Source organism: Orcinus orca, chromosome 4 (genome assembly GCF_937001465.1).
Source record: "Orcinus orca chromosome 4, mOrcOrc1.1, whole genome shotgun sequence".
In the NCBI taxonomy this organism is placed as follows: Eukaryota; Metazoa; Chordata; class Mammalia; order Artiodactyla; family Delphinidae; genus Orcinus; species Orcinus orca.
The window spans coordinates 154,751,672-154,768,675 of NC_064562.1; the positions used below are offsets into that span (position 1 = coordinate 154,751,672).

At 52.9% G+C, this 17,004-nt stretch overlaps 1 protein-coding gene across 1 annotated transcript in view; it reads right to left on the bottom strand.

Moving 5' to 3' along the window:
- The window catches only part of PDE6B (phosphodiesterase 6B), a 28,199-nt gene extending 14,118 nt beyond the window's left edge, over window positions 1-14,081 (bottom strand). Inside the window, exons 1-3 of the mRNA XM_004265202.3 lie at window positions 13,614-14,081; window positions 10,771-10,923; window positions 10,350-10,439 (exon numbers count right to left, since the gene is read on the bottom strand). Of these exons, the coding sequence (XP_004265250.2) occupies window positions 10,350-10,439; window positions 10,771-10,923; window positions 13,614-14,081 (711 nt within the window). The remainder of the gene's footprint in view (window positions 1-10,349; window positions 10,440-10,770; window positions 10,924-13,613) is intronic.
- Between the last annotated feature and the right edge of the window lie 2,923 nt (window positions 14,082-17,004).

A 17,004-nucleotide genomic window follows, 5' to 3' on the forward strand; every position in this document is an offset into this window, starting at 1 on the left:
TGTGACCTCACAGCTCACTCTGACCAACCACAGGGCCTTTGCACAAGCTCTGTTCTCTGCCTTCACAGCCCTCAGCCCAGAACTTTCTCATCCTTGAGTCTCAGCCTAAAGTGGCTCAGGGAAGGCCCTCCTTGAGCACCTGCGGCACCAGATGCCCTGCAGCACCCCATCTCGTCCCCGGCCTCTCAGATGTACAGTCTCACTGTCTCCGGACTCGACCGCAAACTCCATGAGGTTGGGAGGCACAGCTTTTTCATGGCTAGAGCAGCGCCTGGCCCCTGAGTGCTCAGCCTGCATTTGCAGAGTGCATGGGAGGCGGCGAGATTCGCTGTTCTAAGGATCTTTAATCCTCCCAGCATTCAGAGGGCAGAACCTCACTATCCCATTTTACAGGTGGGGAACCTGAGGTCTCGAAGTTACTTGACTTTCCCGAGGTCACAGAGCTGGGGAGCCGCAGATCGGCATCCTTACCCAATGCGCGTGGGGGGAAGGTAGAGAGTTCCGTGCCGGGTGCATTCATTTCCAGGCCGTTAGCGGCAGGGGACTGAGGTGCTTAGTCACCAGCTGACAGAGGAAGGACATGCAGGGCAGTGGGTGTGGGTGACCATGGAGCCCCCCCTCCCCGACACATGTGGGAGACTCCCAGGTGGCAGACTCTCTAGGAGACCCGCGTGCCAGTGAGAGCAAGTCTGTGAGTGTGGGTGTGTGCGAATGTGTGCATCTGAGTGTGCGTGTGTGTGAGTGCTAGTCACCTGTGCATCTATCCCACAGGTAGTCGCTGAGCTATCCCTGGGTACCAGTCCTGGTTGGGACCAGAACCCATGTCACAGATGTCAGGGTGGGGGAGGTCGGGCGCTCAGGGATGTCCTGGACAGCTGAGCTCAGGGGTGAGGGTATCTGGGCCACACACCTAATTTCTGAGCCATCTGAGTAATTCAGTCCCCAAACTCATCCCCTAGGAGGGGGACAGAGTGAGAAGGTGTCCCCGCACAGCCTCTAGGCGAGACCCTCCACTCTCCACCCTGTCCCCTCCTTCTGTCCCAGCAGAGAGTGTCCTGTCTCCCCTGCCCTCCAGTGCCCCAGTCGGACCAAGGACCAGTCTCCACGTTGGACCCTGCTCTGAAGCAGGTACTAATATGGCCCCAAGGAAACGGGGGCTCAGCGGGCCAGGCAGCGTGTCCACGGTGGTCTGAAGCCAGGAGCGCGGGCCACCCCAGGCCTCTGCCCTTCCCCTTCTTCCTGTTTCCATTTTTAACTCTCTGAGTTGAGTCCAGGGTGCACCCTGAGTGAGGTGCAGGCATCTTCGGAGGCACCTGTAGCCACTGCCAGGTCAGAGTTTAGAGTTTTCCAGCCCCCAAGAAGGGGGCTTTCACTGCCAAGGGAGTGGGTTCAATCCCTGTTTGGGGAACTAAGATCTCACAACCCATGCGACCAAAAAATAAATAAATTAAATTAAATTAAAAATTAAGAAAATTACATTAAGGCAAAGGTAATAAATATGCAAATGCATTGCTTCCTCATTATTTCGCTACAGTTCACTGTTTTCATACTCCTAAGGTTTCTGATGGTGGAAAGGAGGTCCACACTGTGGCCCGTCTCTTCCCAACCTCACGTCCAGTGACATCGCGGTGGGAGCTGCGATGACAGAACCAGCCTGCACCGCCCGGGGTGGAGGAGAGCCAGCCCCTCCTTGCTGCTTCAGACTCACATATCCTGACCTCTGAACGCTTCCACTTGTTCGCAGATCAGGGCTGCGCGACAGCATTTGAGCCTGTATGCTTTCTCTGTAGCTCCTGCATCGGGACGTCTCCCACTCCATCCTGGGAGGGGCAGTACACATGCTCCAGTCTTCACACCAGCCAGTGGATCGTGGACAAAAGCACAGCCTGGGGGGCAGCACGGAGGCCAAGGCCCTGCACCCCTGGGGACTTTCATCCAGCTGTGGTGCAACATGGACCGTTGGGCAGGGGGAACCACAGCTAAAGCTGGCCAGTCAGCTTGACGCAGCAGGTCTGAGATAAATTCCAACATCCCAGGGCCAAACCTATGATTTCTTTGTTGCTTCTATGGCCTCTGACCAAAGTGGCTGAGACACTCTCAAAAAGGGATTAACGGGAGCCCCTGAGCCAGAGTCCATGGAGATAGTGATCAGGAAGGACTGACAGTGTTCTTGACTTGGGGAGGGGGGCCTAGGACCCTGGAGGGCTGCTAAGGTCTGGGGGAGGGAAGGGTGGGCACTGTGCTGAGAACTGCTTTAATTGGAGGTCGGGGCTCCCCTACAGCACGAGGAAGAAGCGGGCACCAGGCTGAACCACAGGCAACGTGGCAGCCAGGCTTGGTTCATTTTAGACTTTCTTTTCAAAAAGAGCTGTGAGGGAGAGCTGTGAAGTAATTAGGTTTCTTTAAAATGCCATTCAGAGTGTAAGGTCTCAGAAACGGCTTTCTACTGGGATTAGGCGACGTCTGAGTGGAAATCAAAGCACTTAATTGAGACGTGTATGCCCATTGTTGGAAGTCCCCGTTAGAACTCCCACCGAAAGCACGTCTGTACGTGCACGCGGTCTGAAGAGCTGGAAACGAGTCTCCAGATAGTCGTGTTTCCTAAGTGTCAGAAATTCATTTACTGGAATGATATTTATTGCCTGCTTTAGGTCTGGTATAACTGGACAACAGAACAGACAAAAATCCCCAACTCTTAGAATTCACTTCCTAAAGTGGGGAGCGGGTGGCAGCTAGAACATGAACAAACCAACCAACCAGAAGGCTTGGCACAGGGAGATGAGTAAATGCAGGGGATGCGGCAGGTGGAGTTGGGTAGGGAATACAGGGCCAGAGTGTGGGGATGCTCAGGTCGGGGGAGATCTCTCCACGGAGGAGCCATGGGGTATGTGGGACGGTATTCTTGGCAGAGGGACCTGCAAATACAGAGGCCCCTGAGGGGAGCATGGCTGGGGCGGAATGGTGGAATGGGGTGAGCCAGAAAGGTGCAGGGGAGTCCCTGAAGACCACCAAGTGACAGGACCTAAGTTTTCAAAGTATGGCTCTGACTGCTGAGTTGGGGTGGCTGATGAGAGGTGCAGAAGGACAGGGACCCTGAGACAGTCTGCATGAGAGGGAGCAGAAAAGCGGGGTATCCAGAGAGGGAGGTGGGGACTCAGGACATGACAGGCAGAGAATCAAAACCCTGGCTTCTCCTGAGACCTGACTTTCCTATAGAGGGAACACAATCCCCTGGGGGAGATCCACTGGGGGAAAGTGTGTGTGGTGGGGCAAGGCCCAGAAAATGCTCCAGACGTGCCTCACTAGGCCCGCACCTGGGGTATGTGGGGCTGGATTTGAATCTTGCCTTGAGGCAACTGTTATGGAGCTGCTGATACGAATTTGGGGAGATGTCTTCACAGCAGTTAGGTTAAGGGGCTTGGCCGAGAGGAAGCTGGGAGAAAGCAAGCCTCAAAGCAAGGGCAGAATGAGAGCCACTCAGAACACCTCCTCCAAGGGAGATGGGCTAGACCTCACCTAGGGCAGATGGACACACAGCGAGAATATTTGGAGAAATAAAGCCTGGAAACCCCTGGAATTTGATGAAAGACATGCATATTTCCACCCAAGAAGTTCAAAACACACCAAGTAGGATGAACTCAAAGACACCCACACCAAGACACATTATAATCAAGCTGTCGAAAGACAGAAACTTGAGAGCAGCGAGAGAAGTGACTCATCGCATACAAGGGATCCTCAGTAAGTTTATCAGCAGATTTCTCATCAGGAACTTTGGGCCCAGAAGGCAGTGGCCTGATGTATTCAAAGTGCCTAAAAGAAGAAGAAAAAATAACAGCAAAGCTGTCCTTCAGAAGCGAGGGAGAAATTGACGTCCCCAGAAAAACAAAAGCTGAGGGTGTTCATGACCACTAGACCTGCCCTGCAAGAGCTGTCCTGCAGGTGAAATGAAAGGACCTCAAAGCTGTATGGAGAAATAAAGATCCCAGCAAAGGTAAATACATGAGCAATTACAGCAATTGCTGGAATTATTGTAACGATGAAAACTATAAGACATCACTGAAATAGATTAAAGGAGACACAAATACTTAGAAAGACATCCTTTGCTCATGAATTGGAAGACTTAATATTGTTACAGTGTCAATACTACCCAAAGTGACCTACAAATTGAATGTAATCCGTATCAAAATCTCAATGATGTTTTTGCAGAAGTAGAAAAACCCATCCTAAAGCTCATATAGACGCTCAAGGGACCCTGAATAGTCAAAACAACCTTGAGAAAGAACAAAACCGGAGGCCTCATATCTTCTGATTTCAAAGCATAGTACAAACCTGTATTAATCAAAACATGTGATACTGGCATAAAGACAGACCTACAGACCAAAAGAATAGCTTATAGAGTCCAAAAATAAACCCTAGCATATATGGCCAAATGATTTCTGACAAGAATGCCAAGACCATCCAGTGGGGAAAGGGCAGTCTTTTCAACAAATGGTACCAGGAAAACCAGATATCTACACGCAAAACTATGAACTCAGAAGAAAACACAGGAAAAAAGCTTCATGACATTGGATTTGTCAATGATTGCTTGGATATGAATTGAAAGACACTAACAACAAAAGAAAGAAATAGCAAACTGGACTTTCTGAAAATTAAAAACCTTTGTGCATCAAAAGACACCATCAGCAGAGTAAAAAGGCAACGCACAAGGGAGAAAATATTTGCAAATCACACTTCTGATAAGGGATTAATACCCAGATTATGTAGAGAACTCCTAAAATTCAACAACAAGAACAAAAACAAACAACCAGATTTAAAAATGGGCAAAGAACTTGAATAGACATTTCTCCAAAGAAAAAATACAAATGACCAATAAGCATATGAAAAGATGACCAATATCACTAATCATTAGGGGAATGCAAATCAGAACTACAGTCAGAACTAACTAACAGCCGTTAGGATGACTAGTGTTAGAAACAAAACAAAACAGAAAACAAGTCTTGGCAGGGATGTGGAAAAATTGGGACTGCCTTGCACTGTTGGTGGAAATGTAAAATGGTGTAGACACTTTGGAAAACAGTATGGAAGTTCTTTAAAAAATTAAACAGAATTACCATATGATCCATCATTTCCCCTTCTGGGCATACACTCAAAAGAATTGAAAGCAGGGTTTCAAAGAGGTATTTGTACACCCATGTTCACAGCGGCATTATTCATAATGGCTAAAATGTGGAAGCAACAAAAGCGTCCAGCAACAGATGAATAGATAAGCAAAATGTGGCCTATACATACAATGGAATACTATTCAGCCTTAAAAAGGAAGAAAATTCTGTAATATGATACAACAGGGATGAACCTTGAGGACATTCTGCTCAGTGCAATAAACCAGTCACAGAAAGACGAATACTGTAAGGTTGCACCTGTATGAGCTAAACTCATAGAAACAGAAAATAGAATGTGGTTTCCAGGGGCTGGGATGGGGGTACCGGGGAGTTAGTGCTTAATGAGGATAGAGTTCCAATTTGGGAAGCTGTGTAGAGTTCTGGAGATGGACGGTGGAGATGGTTGTGCAACATGAATGTAGTTAATACCACTGAACTGTAGATTAAAAATGATTAAGATAGTAAATTTTTTGTTATGTGTATTTTACCACAATGAAAATAATTGGGAAAAAATTAAAGGGATGCAGAAATATATACCATGCTGACACCAATCAAAAGAAAGCTAAATAGTTATATTAATTTTATACAAAGCAGACTTCAGAAGAAGAAAAATGATCAGGAGTAAAGAGGGCTATTACATAACGATAAAGGGGTCATTTCTCCAAGAAGACATAACAGCCCTTACTGTGTATGCACCTAACAACGGAGCATCAAATTCCATAAAGAAAAACTACTGGAACTGCAAGAAGCAATGGGTAAATCCACTACTATAGCTGGAGACGTCAATGTTCTTCTTTCAGTGAATTGATAGATCCAGCAGGCAGAAAATCAGTAAGAAAATAGTTGAACTAAACAGCAATGGATATAATGAATATCTATAGACTACTTCATCCAACAACAGCAGAATACACATTCTTCTCAGGGTCACATGGGACATTCGCCAAGAGAGACCATACTCTGGGCCACAAAACACATCTTAACACATTTGAAAGAATTAAAAATCATAAAGAATACATTTTCATACCACAGGGTAATAAGCTAGAAGTCATTAACAGAAAGATGCTGGAAAATTCCAAAATAGATTAAACCACACGCTTCTAATTAATACATTTCTCTTGAGAAGAAGTCTCAAGAGAAATTTAGAAAGATGTCGAACTAAATGAAAATGGAAATACATACATGTCAAACTTTGTGGGATGCAGTGAAAGCAGTGCTTGTAGGGAAATTTACAGCATTGAATGTACATATCAGAAAAGAAGAGAGATCTAAAATCAATAATCTAATCCTAGGAAACTAGAAAAAGAAGACTAATTTAAGCCTAAAGGAGGCAGAAGAAAATAAGTAATAAATTGTAAAACTCTCTGCCCCCCAATTTAATAATCTAGATTAAATAGCTTAGATTAAATGAATGTTTCAATGCCTTGAAAGACACAAACTACCAACACCCACAGAAGGAGAAATAGAATAATCCTAATAGAGCTATAAGTATTAAAGACATCGGATCAATAATTAACAACCTTCCAAAAAGAAACCACCAATCCCTGATGGATTCACTGGCGAATTCTACAAAACATTTAGGGAAGAAACTACACCAATTCACTACAATCTCTTCCAGAAAATAGAAGCAGAGGAAGACATTTTAACCCATTCCCTGAGGCCAGCATTACCCTAATACAAAAACCAAATAAAGCCATTACAAGAAAGAAAAACTACAGGCCAAAATCTCTCGTGAGCATAGGTACCAAAATTCTTAACAAAATATTAGTGAAACAAATGCAATAGTATATATAAATAATTATGCTCCGTGACCAAGTGAGAGTTATCCCAGGTGCACAAGGCTGGTCCAGCATTTGAAAATCAATTAATGTAATCCATCATATTACCAGGCTAAAGAAGAAAAAAATAACACGATCACATCAATTGATGGAGAAAAATATTTGACAGAATCGAACACTCATTCGGAATAAAAGCTCTCAGCAAAGTGGAAATAGAGGGGAACTTGGTCAACTAGATAAAAATTCTACAAAAACCCTACAGTGAATGTCATACCTGATGGTGAGAAACTGGTTCTTTCCCTAATACTGGGAGCCAGACAAGGATGCCCCTCTTACCGCTCAGTCAGCATCGTACTGAAAGTCCCAGCGAACGCAATAAGGCAAGGCAAGGAAGAACAATGGATAGACATGGGTAGGGAAGGAGAAAAACTGTCTTTGTTTGCAGATGACATGATCATCTATGTGAAAATACCAAGGGATCAATCTTTAAAACCTCTTGGAACTAGTTATTGTCTTAAGGTCACAGGATAACAAGGTTGACATACAAAAGTCAGCTGCTTCCCTTTATACCAGCAATGAACAATTGGAACTTGAAATTAAGAACACAATACCACTTACATTAGTATATACAGGATGGGTAAACAATAAGGTCCTACTGTACAGCACAGGGAACTATATTCAATATCCTGTGATAAACCATAATGGAAAAGAATATTCAAGAAGAATGTATGCATATGTACAATTGAATCACTTTGCTGTACAGCAGAAATTAACACAACATTGTAAATCAACTACACTCGATTTAAAAAAAAGAGAATGTACAACTTCTGTTTTCCCAAATGCACTGGTAAGAGAATGAAAAGACAAGCTATGCTTCTGGAGAAAACATTTGCAAAATACATATCTGATAAAGGACGTAAACCCCAGTTTTACCAAAAAAACTCTTAAAACTAACCAGTAAGAAAACAGACAACATAATTTTAAATTGGGCAAAAGATCTGAACAGACACCTCACCAAAGAGTAGGATATACAGTTGGCAAATGAGTATATGAAAAGATCCTCCACATCATTTGTCATTAGAGAGTTGTAATTTAAAACAATAATACGAAACTCCTATTAGAATGACTAAAATCTAAATAACTGACAATACCAAAAGCTGACAAGGATGCAGAGTGACAGGAATTTTCATTCATTGTTGATGGGAATGTGAAACGGTACAGCCACTTCTGCACAGTTTCTCACAGAGTTAAACACAATTACACCATATTATCCAGCAATCACACACCTTGGTATTAACTCAACCGAATTGAAAACTTGTACCCACACAAAAACCTGTCTACAAATGTTTATAGCAGTTTTATTCATAATTGCCCCGAGCTGGAAGCAATCAACATGTCCTCCCATGGGTGAATGGCTAAATAAATTGTAATGCATCCAGACATTGGAATACTGTTCAGCAACAAAAAGAGATGGGCTGGGAGGAGATATGGGGATGTATGTATATGTGTAGCTGATTCACTTTGTTATAAAGCAGAAACTAACACACCGTTGTAAAGCAATTATACCCCAATAAAGATGCTTAAAAAAAAAAAAAGAAATGGGCTACTAAGCCATGAAAAGACACGGAGGAACCCTAAATGCATGTTACTAAGTGAAAGGAGCCAGTCCTAAACGGCTCCGCACCATATGATTCCAAGCGCGCGACATTCTACAAAAGGCAAAACTATGGGGACTGTGACAATATCAGTAGCTGTCAGGGCTTTGGTGGAGGTGGGGGTCTTTAGGGTGGTGAAATGATTCTTTATGACACTGTAATGGTGCGCACATGTCATGATGCATTTGTCAAGACCTATAGAAATTTACGGCACAAAGAATGAACCATAGTGTTTGCAAATTTAAAAATCATTTGGTAGGTTGGGGGATTCCAGGAAAGAATGCAGACTGTGACAAGAGAATGCAAGAGATCTCCTCACGGAAGCGGGTGGGGAAAAGGTGCTGACCTCAGCGTTTTTGGAAATGCATGGCGTCTGCAAGAGTAAAGGCAAAGGAACCGCACACATCTCTGTGCTCCAGTGATGAACTTGTTTCTCATGGGTCACAGGTACCCTGCTGTACGCGTGCAAGGGGGCTGGACAACGACGTTAAGTGGACGGCAGAGGACGGGAGCCAGGGGTCTCCGTGTAGCGTGGGGGGGTGGGTGGCGGAGGCCAGAATGATCCACGTGGGGATGATGGGGCTTGGTGGCATCAGCAAGAACTCAGGCTTAACTTGATACAGATGCAGATGGTTACACGCAGAAGTATTTACAGACGTGCACCTGCATGGGCTTGCAGACACACACCTATCTCCTCGCTCCGTCAGCTGAGAGGACCTAGAAGCTATGACACGCCAAGCCAAGATCACACCTGGTGCCCAGGTCGTTGTTTCTAAGACCGTCTCCAGCAAAAAGAACCAGTACTCCTTGAGGAATGGCTAATTCCAGGACTGGGACGGAAAATACAAATGAGATGGAAGCATTTTGTAGTGCCAGAGAATAAGGAGGTGCAGAACCCCCAAACCAAAAAAATCCACCCACCAAACAACCAAACAGATGGGGTCGATGGGCATGTCAGAGGGCACAGGAGCTGCTGAGAAAACAGGCTGAGCAAAGAAATCAGTCGGGTCGCGCCGGAAACACCCGAGAGTCCCGACTCATAGACAAATGTCGGCAGAAGGAAAGAAGCGGGCCGAACAAATCCCCCGTGCAACCCCGTCCCCACAGCGTGGGGCTGAGTCCACCTGGTGGCCTTCCGACGTGCCCTCCGGAGCCCCACGCTGCAGTCCCTCTGGCCACAGGCTTCCAGCTCCTCTGCGGCCTCAGGCCCTGCCCAGCGCCCTCTCTCACGCCCTGCCCGCCCCACCGTGTCCGCGCCCCCTACCGCCTTCTGCACGGGCCACAGAGGGTGGAGCGCCGTGTCCCCCCGGGGCCCCCGGGCCTCCTCGCTCAGGGGGAAGCCGACTGCAGTCCTGGAAGCCATTGCTCTCCTGTGTGGCCAGAGGCAGAGCCCACCGGGAGGCTCGGCCGCGGATTGTGGGACCCTCAGCCCCTGCTCTACGTTCATAATCCGCCCCTGCTCCTTCCACAGAAGGCTTGAGGCAGCTTCTAGGGAGGAATGCTGACGCCCGTGTTTGCAGGTGGTCACAGCCCCGGGGCCCGAGGGCGAGGCACCCGGCCTCGCTGCCCTCAGCTCGGCATACTCACAGCTCCGCGTCCGCAGCCACGAAAGCCCCGGGCCCTCTCCCTCGGCTGCCCAGGTGCCCACAGAACCATGTGCCTCTGTCCAGAGACCAGGGTGAGGGGACCTGGCCACACTCAGGCAGCCCGGAGGGCCTGGAGCCGGCGGGGGTGCCCTGGCTGGCAGCACGTGCGGGTACCTGGCCTCGGCGTGTCTCGCAGTTGTGCAGGTAGCTCAAGTGGTAGATCTTCAGGTTTAACGTCCCGAAGTTCAGATACTTCAGGAAAACCTGAAACAGGAGTTGTGGCAACAGCAGGTCAGAACCCTGGTTTTCAGATGTGTGCCCAGGTGTGCGTTTGTGGAGGAGACACCCAGCTGCCTGGAGGCGGGGCCGCACGCGCAGCATGGACCTCAGCCTGCGGGCCGTGGACTTGTACACAAATGTGTAGATGAGCCCTTGGAGCCGAGCCTAGGAGAGGTGCCTACACAGACGTCACCTGCCAGGCGTGGGCCCCGCCAGGCACTGGACCGTGAAGACCCGGGGACAGACGCGTGTGCGCGTCCAGAGGGCTCCCGGGGACAGACGCGTGTGCACGTCCAGAGGGCTCCCGGACACTCACGTCTTCATCTTCACTTGTGAAGCACGGGCCGTCCAGCTTGTTCACAGCCATGATCACAGCCACAACATCTTTGCCGTTCATGATGGGCGTGGCCAGGATGTTCCTTGTCACATAGCCGGTCAGCTCATCAGCAAAGGAGCTGAAGTGGGGACACTGCAAGGCAAGAGGAGAGAAGGGAGAGGCCGTCGCTCTGCGGACCTGGAGTCTTGGTCTCCCTGGTCCCTGGGGGTCAGGGCTAAGCTGCCCAGGCCAGGGCTGAGACCCAGGTGGCCATGCCCCGGGTATCAGGAGCCTGGGAAGCACATGAGGACACGGCCAATGGCCTGCCCTCGGGGCTCCAGCCTGCCTCAGTCTCTATCACCCCATCTCAGAGCGAGAGACCCCCAGCTCTCGATCCACGGGCTCTGCAGAGGCCTTGCAGGCTCTGCACGCCCCCTGGGCTGCGGGCAGACCTAGCTCCTCCCACGTCTGCTGCCATCTGGCCGACTGGCCTTCTAGATGTCTCCTGAGTCTGTCTAGTCCGCCTGTCCCCAAGCCCCTCCTTGTCTAGGCTGCCATCTCCTGCTGCCCTCAGCCACCCTGGGCCACCTCCCACACCCAGGACCTATCTGCCACGCCCCGGGGGGCGTCTCCTGGGCCCACGCTCCAGCGGGCTTCCTGCCCCCACGATGAGACCTTTGCCCAGCTCTGGCCCCCAGGGCAGGTTCCCCCAGCCTTAGAGTTGCTCTCTGGGGCCTCTCCCTAGTCAGGGGCCAGTGGAAGGGCTCTCAGGTCTGTCTCCCCAGGGAACAGCTCATCTGAGCTTTGTCCTGGCCCAGTTGATTGAGTGCGACCAGCCTCAGGCCCATTGCCCCTGATCTCACTGCCAGAAACACCTGCCCGCCCCTGTCCCCATTCCGAGGGTCGGCATCCACCCTCCGCCCCACAGAGAGGACCTGGGCCTTGGTGCTTCCCTGCCCCTCCGACCCAACCCACTTCTTTAAAGTGCCCCCAGCTCTCTGCTTCCACAGCCCAGACCCAGCCATTGGTCACCACAGCATCCCGGGCCCCCCGCCTCCTGGCCCAGCTGTGCTCGGCATGGCTTGCGCAGTCCTGCCCCCTCCTCCCTCCTCTGAGCCATCCCGGCTCCTGGGAATTTCCTCCCACGGCCAGCCGCCCACCTCGACAGGGTCTAGATGCCTTGGCAACATGCCGGACCCTCTGGGACCTCCTGCCCGGCTGCCTCCCCATGAGCCCTGGGGTCTCAGGGACCACAGAGGGGTGGCGGGGTGACATCACAGCCCTGCGGCGCCCCCTCTGGCCACCGCTGTCCACACCCCCCTGCCACGGTGGGACACAGGCTCTGTCTCAGTTTCCCCTCCATAAAGTGACATCTGGGCTTCATGATACACTTATTGGATACTCGACTTTTTGCTGATTTTGACCCTGGTCTCTGCTCCACTGCAGCGTAGCCCTGAGGATTAAGGCGAATGCCATGCCCCTGCCCCATGAAGGAGGCATCTAGCGTGCTGGGCAGTTGTGAAAACATCAGAGGGAGCTGTCCCGACGAGGCTGGAAGAGAAGCTGAGCCCCAGGGAGAGACAGCCCTGCCCCGGGGCGGGCACAGGCAGTTTGAACCAGACCCTCAGAGACACCAAGAGCACAGGTGGGGGGTGCAGCTGGAGGCTCACAGAAGGGAGGGGGCAAGATGTAGTGGGAGAGGCGGGGGTGGCAGGGGAGGCACTCATTGTAGCCCCCCATTCCCCCCATTCCTGCCGCACTTCTGTTCCTGGTAATTTATGCTCCTGACATCCCAATTCACGGGTGACCCGTTTCCTAAAAAGGAAGTGAAGATGAAGCTAATCTGAGAGATTACTATATTCAGGTCGCTGGGCCAAGGCTTGTTTGAGCAGATAAGTTTAAGAGGATTGCAGCCAAGGAGCCAGGGGTCTGGGGGTCCGTCCACACATCTGTTTGTCTCCAGGGACGAGGGGACATTGGCTGCTTTGGCGGAGGCCTGTCCCGCTGGGTAACGCCCTCTGGATTCCTTCACAGAAAGTGGAGGAGGTGAGCCAGCCCGAGGCTCCTGCTTCCCGCTCCCAGGCCATAGCAGCAGCCCTCTCTGGGGTGGGACGGAGGGGACGGGAGAAAGCGGCCGGCTCTCCCTGCGCCCCCTCGGGGCCCTGTCCCTCACACGTGTCCAACAGGCGTGGTTCCCCCCAGTCCCAGCCGCCCTCTCCCCTGGGGCATCTGTCCTCCTGGCACCCCGCCCCACCCCCAGAAGTGTCATTGGCCTCCCCCTCCCTCCCGTCCAACCAGAACCTGTCCTCCCAGACTTCTCCGCTCCAGACACTCACTGCGTCCACCCCTCCTGCCCCCTCCTGGACCAGCTGCTGCTGCTGCTGCTTCTTTTTTGGCTGTGATGCCTGCAGATCTCAGTTCCAGGACTGAACCCGGGCCGTGGCAGTGAAGCTGCCGAGTCCTAACCATTGGACGACCAGGGAACCTGGACCAGCTTCTCCTGAACCCCCAAACTTGCTCGCCCCAGTGAGCAGTATGGTTAGGGCTCTGGGGTCCACTGGCCCCTCCATTCTGGGCCTCTGCGCCAGCCCCTGCTCAGACGCCGTCCTCCCAAACCCCCATCCAGGGAATCATAGGTCAAGGGGGCAGCAGGGCCTGCCCAGGCTGCCCTCCCAGCCACCCCAGGGCCTCCTTCCTTCCCGCGAGCTCTGGCCTGGACCTGTTCCACTTGCCTCTCTGGCCGCCTTCCTAAAAGCCGAGGGCCCCCTCACAGCCAGTGGGCTGACCCATCCTTCGGGGACTGTGGGAACACTTCGCCAACTCCCACGAGGCCCAGGACCCACCTCCGTCACATCCTTGACATTCACCACCTTCTTGGTCTGAGCCACGTGGCCCACGACCCCAATGTCCAGCGGGAAGAAGATCTCGGAGTCAGGAGGCACCAGGCAGTCCTCCAGGGCGCTGCCGGGCTGCACGCTGAAGAGGCGTGTGGCGAGCTCGGCCGTGCCATTGCGCTGGCGGTACATGAAGAGGCTGCAGCGGTCGGCATGCAGGATGGAGCAGAGACGCCGCAGGATCTTGAAGACCACGCGCTCCATGTTCACGCTCTCCTGCATGTCCTGCACCAGCTCGAACAGGGCCGTGCTCTCCTCCACCTGGCACAGCTCTTGGAAACTGGTGCAGCCCGCCGGGCACCCATCCTCGCAGGCGCTGGCCACATCCTCAGGGCTCAACTTCTTTCCAAAGTACTGGTCCGCAAAGCCAGGGTTCTGGTCCAGGAACGTCTGCACCTGCTCCTCGCTGAGGCTCATGGTGTCCGGCTGCCCGTCTGACAGAAGCGGCAGCCCCCAGCGCACAAGGCCCTCCCGCAAACACTGTCATCAGCAAAGCCTTTCTTAGCGCTGATTACCGTACCAGCTGGTGCGCCCACGCCTGCTCTCCCTCCCTCCCCTTTGGTCCCGGACTGCCCGCTTCCTTCCTGGAAAATCAGACCCCCTGGACTGGGGGCTGCAGCGGAACAGCTCAGGGCCTTCTGCCTGAGGCAGGGATCCTGGGTGCTGGGATAAGCCCTCACACCCAACCCCTGGAGAGGGGTAACCCCTGGAGAGGGGTAACCCCTGGAGTGCCATGACCCCTGCTGCCTGAGCGGCCGCCCGAGGACTTGGGACGGTCCGACAGGTAGCTCCAAGTCTCTTGGGCCCCCAGACCCGGGCTGAGGTGTGGTGGGGTGGCAGGGCACCAGCTCTGCCTTGGGGAGGTGGAGGGACCCCCGACAGGGCTGCCCACGTCCACGGAGGGAAGCGGGGAGAAGGGAGGAAGGTGTGGGGGTGCGACCGTAAGGGGGGCCTTTCCCTTCTCTTCTGTGGCGAGAAGGCGGCTCTTGTCTGTTAAGAGGCAGCAGCCTTAGTTAGAAATGGTCCTGGCGAATGCCCAGCACGCATCTCCCTTTCGGCCTAATTCCTACTTATTGGGACCCTTATTCATGCTGCTGGACCCTCTCCTTGCATAGCGCCCACAGCTGCAGTGCCGGCACTGCCATATTTACCGACGGGATCATTCCTGAGCGTCCGTGCCTCAATCAGGGGTCCCTGGGCCCAGACGGCAGCCAGCTCTCCTGCTGAGGGCGCGGCCGTCCTCCCCCGGGTCAGACAGTCATTAGCCTCCCTGTGAGCCAGGGTGCGATAAGAGAGGTTGGGGGTTACGACTGGAGGACTCATCCCAGGTCAGTCTGACTCTCTGGTTGCAGGAGTGCCCTTCACGCCACACAGAAACCATGTGCAGATGTGTGTGCATACGTGAGTGTGTGTGCTTACATGTGCGTGGGTGCTGGGTGCGCACGAGAACGAGGGTGTGTGCGTGCGTGAGTGTGCACGTGTGCCCGGGGACTGCTGGACAGCTGGGGGTGGGAGCTCTGTCCACGGTGTGACACCATGTCACACCGTGTCACACCGTGATGTGTGTGTGACCAGCCGTGCACATCACTCACGAAGGTTGGGTGGGCGCCTGGCGTTCTGGGCTCACCTTCTGCAGCAGCCAGAGGGATGCTAACCACCCTGTGCAGAGACGGGAGCAGAGCAGCTCAGCTGGAACCAGGAGTCACCGAGGGCCAGGAGGGCCAGAGCCTGAAGTGTCTCTGTCTTTCTCATGCTGCCTGTGTCTATATTGTTATCATGCTCCGAACTGGGAGGCACGCTTCGCGTGCACTGAGCTGGTAGAAACGTGCACGCGTGCATTTGCGTGTGGCGCCTGCGCCCCTTGTGTTTGCACGAGTCCGTTCCAGGGAGCCTTCCGCGTGCGCCCCGGGCGGGCTCCCGGCAGCTGTACCGGCCACAGTGGGCCCAGCGGGCCAAGCGCGGGCACTGGCCTCGGGCCGCGACGTTCCTGCCTCCGCTCAGTCACCAACAGATTCTTTTCACGGGTCGGCTCTGAGGTTCCCCACTTCCCTGAAAATAGTGAGTGTGACTGGGGCCGAGGGACAGCCACACGCGTGGGAGGTGCTGTGGGCGGGCGCTGGTGCTTGGCTTTGCGGCCAGGGCTGTGGTCACCGCGCTTGAATTCAGCCCCAGACGGCTTCCAGAGCCCCCCAGAGCTGGAGTCCAGGTCACACCTGGATGTGAGGCCAGTGCCCACGAGGCAGCCTTCTGGCCGAGCGGGTCTCTGGGAGGATGCTTCCCGGACCCTCCGCTCACGCCACCCGGGCCCACCCTGCCTGCTTGTGCCTCTCTCCTCTCCGCTTCCCGCAGGGCTGAAGAGGGCGGGACGTAGGCGTGGCGCTCAGCTGTGCGAGGCGCGCCCGCTTCTGGCGGGGCTGGGGGCACGGCCCTGGGCCCAGAGGCACCCCCGCTGGAGGGGCTCGGCGGGGCTGCAGCGCAGGGTCGGTGCGGAGCGCTCTCGCGGGACACCGGGGGCAGTGAGTGATCTACTGATGGGTCTTGCTGCCCCCAGCCCTAACGTGCTTGCAGGTGTGGGAGCAGAGGTGCGGCTCCCGGGGTGGAGGTGCCCAGCCGCCTCACCCGCAGCGCTCCTCCCCTCTCACTTCGCAGTGTGCCCACTCGTGGTGCCTGGGCCCCTGAGCAGCCCCCAGGGGTGGGCTCGATGCAGTTAGATGCACCACTTAGGGAGTGCCTGCAAGGTGTGCAGAAAGGCGCATCTGGAGGGGCTCCTGTAGGGTGCGCCTGTGAGATAAACCTTTGAGATGCACCTGTGAGGTGCTGCACCTGTGAGGTGCTGCACCTGTGAGGTGCTGCACCTGTGAGGTGCTGCACCTGTGAGGTGCTGCACCTGTGAGGTGCACACGTGACGTACACCTGTGTTCAAGGGTCCATCGGATACAACAGGTAACTTCTCCACAGGTGAACCTGGAGGGTGTTTGAGGAGAAATGGGATTGCTCCTTCACCAGGGTCCTGCTAATTTTCCCTCATTATCATGTGGGATTTTATCGGCAAGCCCATCCTGGGAGCCATTTACAACAAGGCGCGTCTCAATAGCTATTACGCGGAGAGAGTTCTAGGTTCCTGTCCCAAACTGTGGAGAGGATGCAATTTCACCAGGAGCAAATGCCCTGAAATTAAAATTAACCAGTCAAGAGGAATGGCAAGAGGTGGAAAGGGTGAGAAAATCGGAGTTCCCATTCAGAAATCTCATGAACTTTGTGGTGCAGAAAATGGACACATCCATTAAGACCTTTTACAGGGTGGTTTCGCTGGAGAGATGACGAGGAGGCGGTAGCGGTC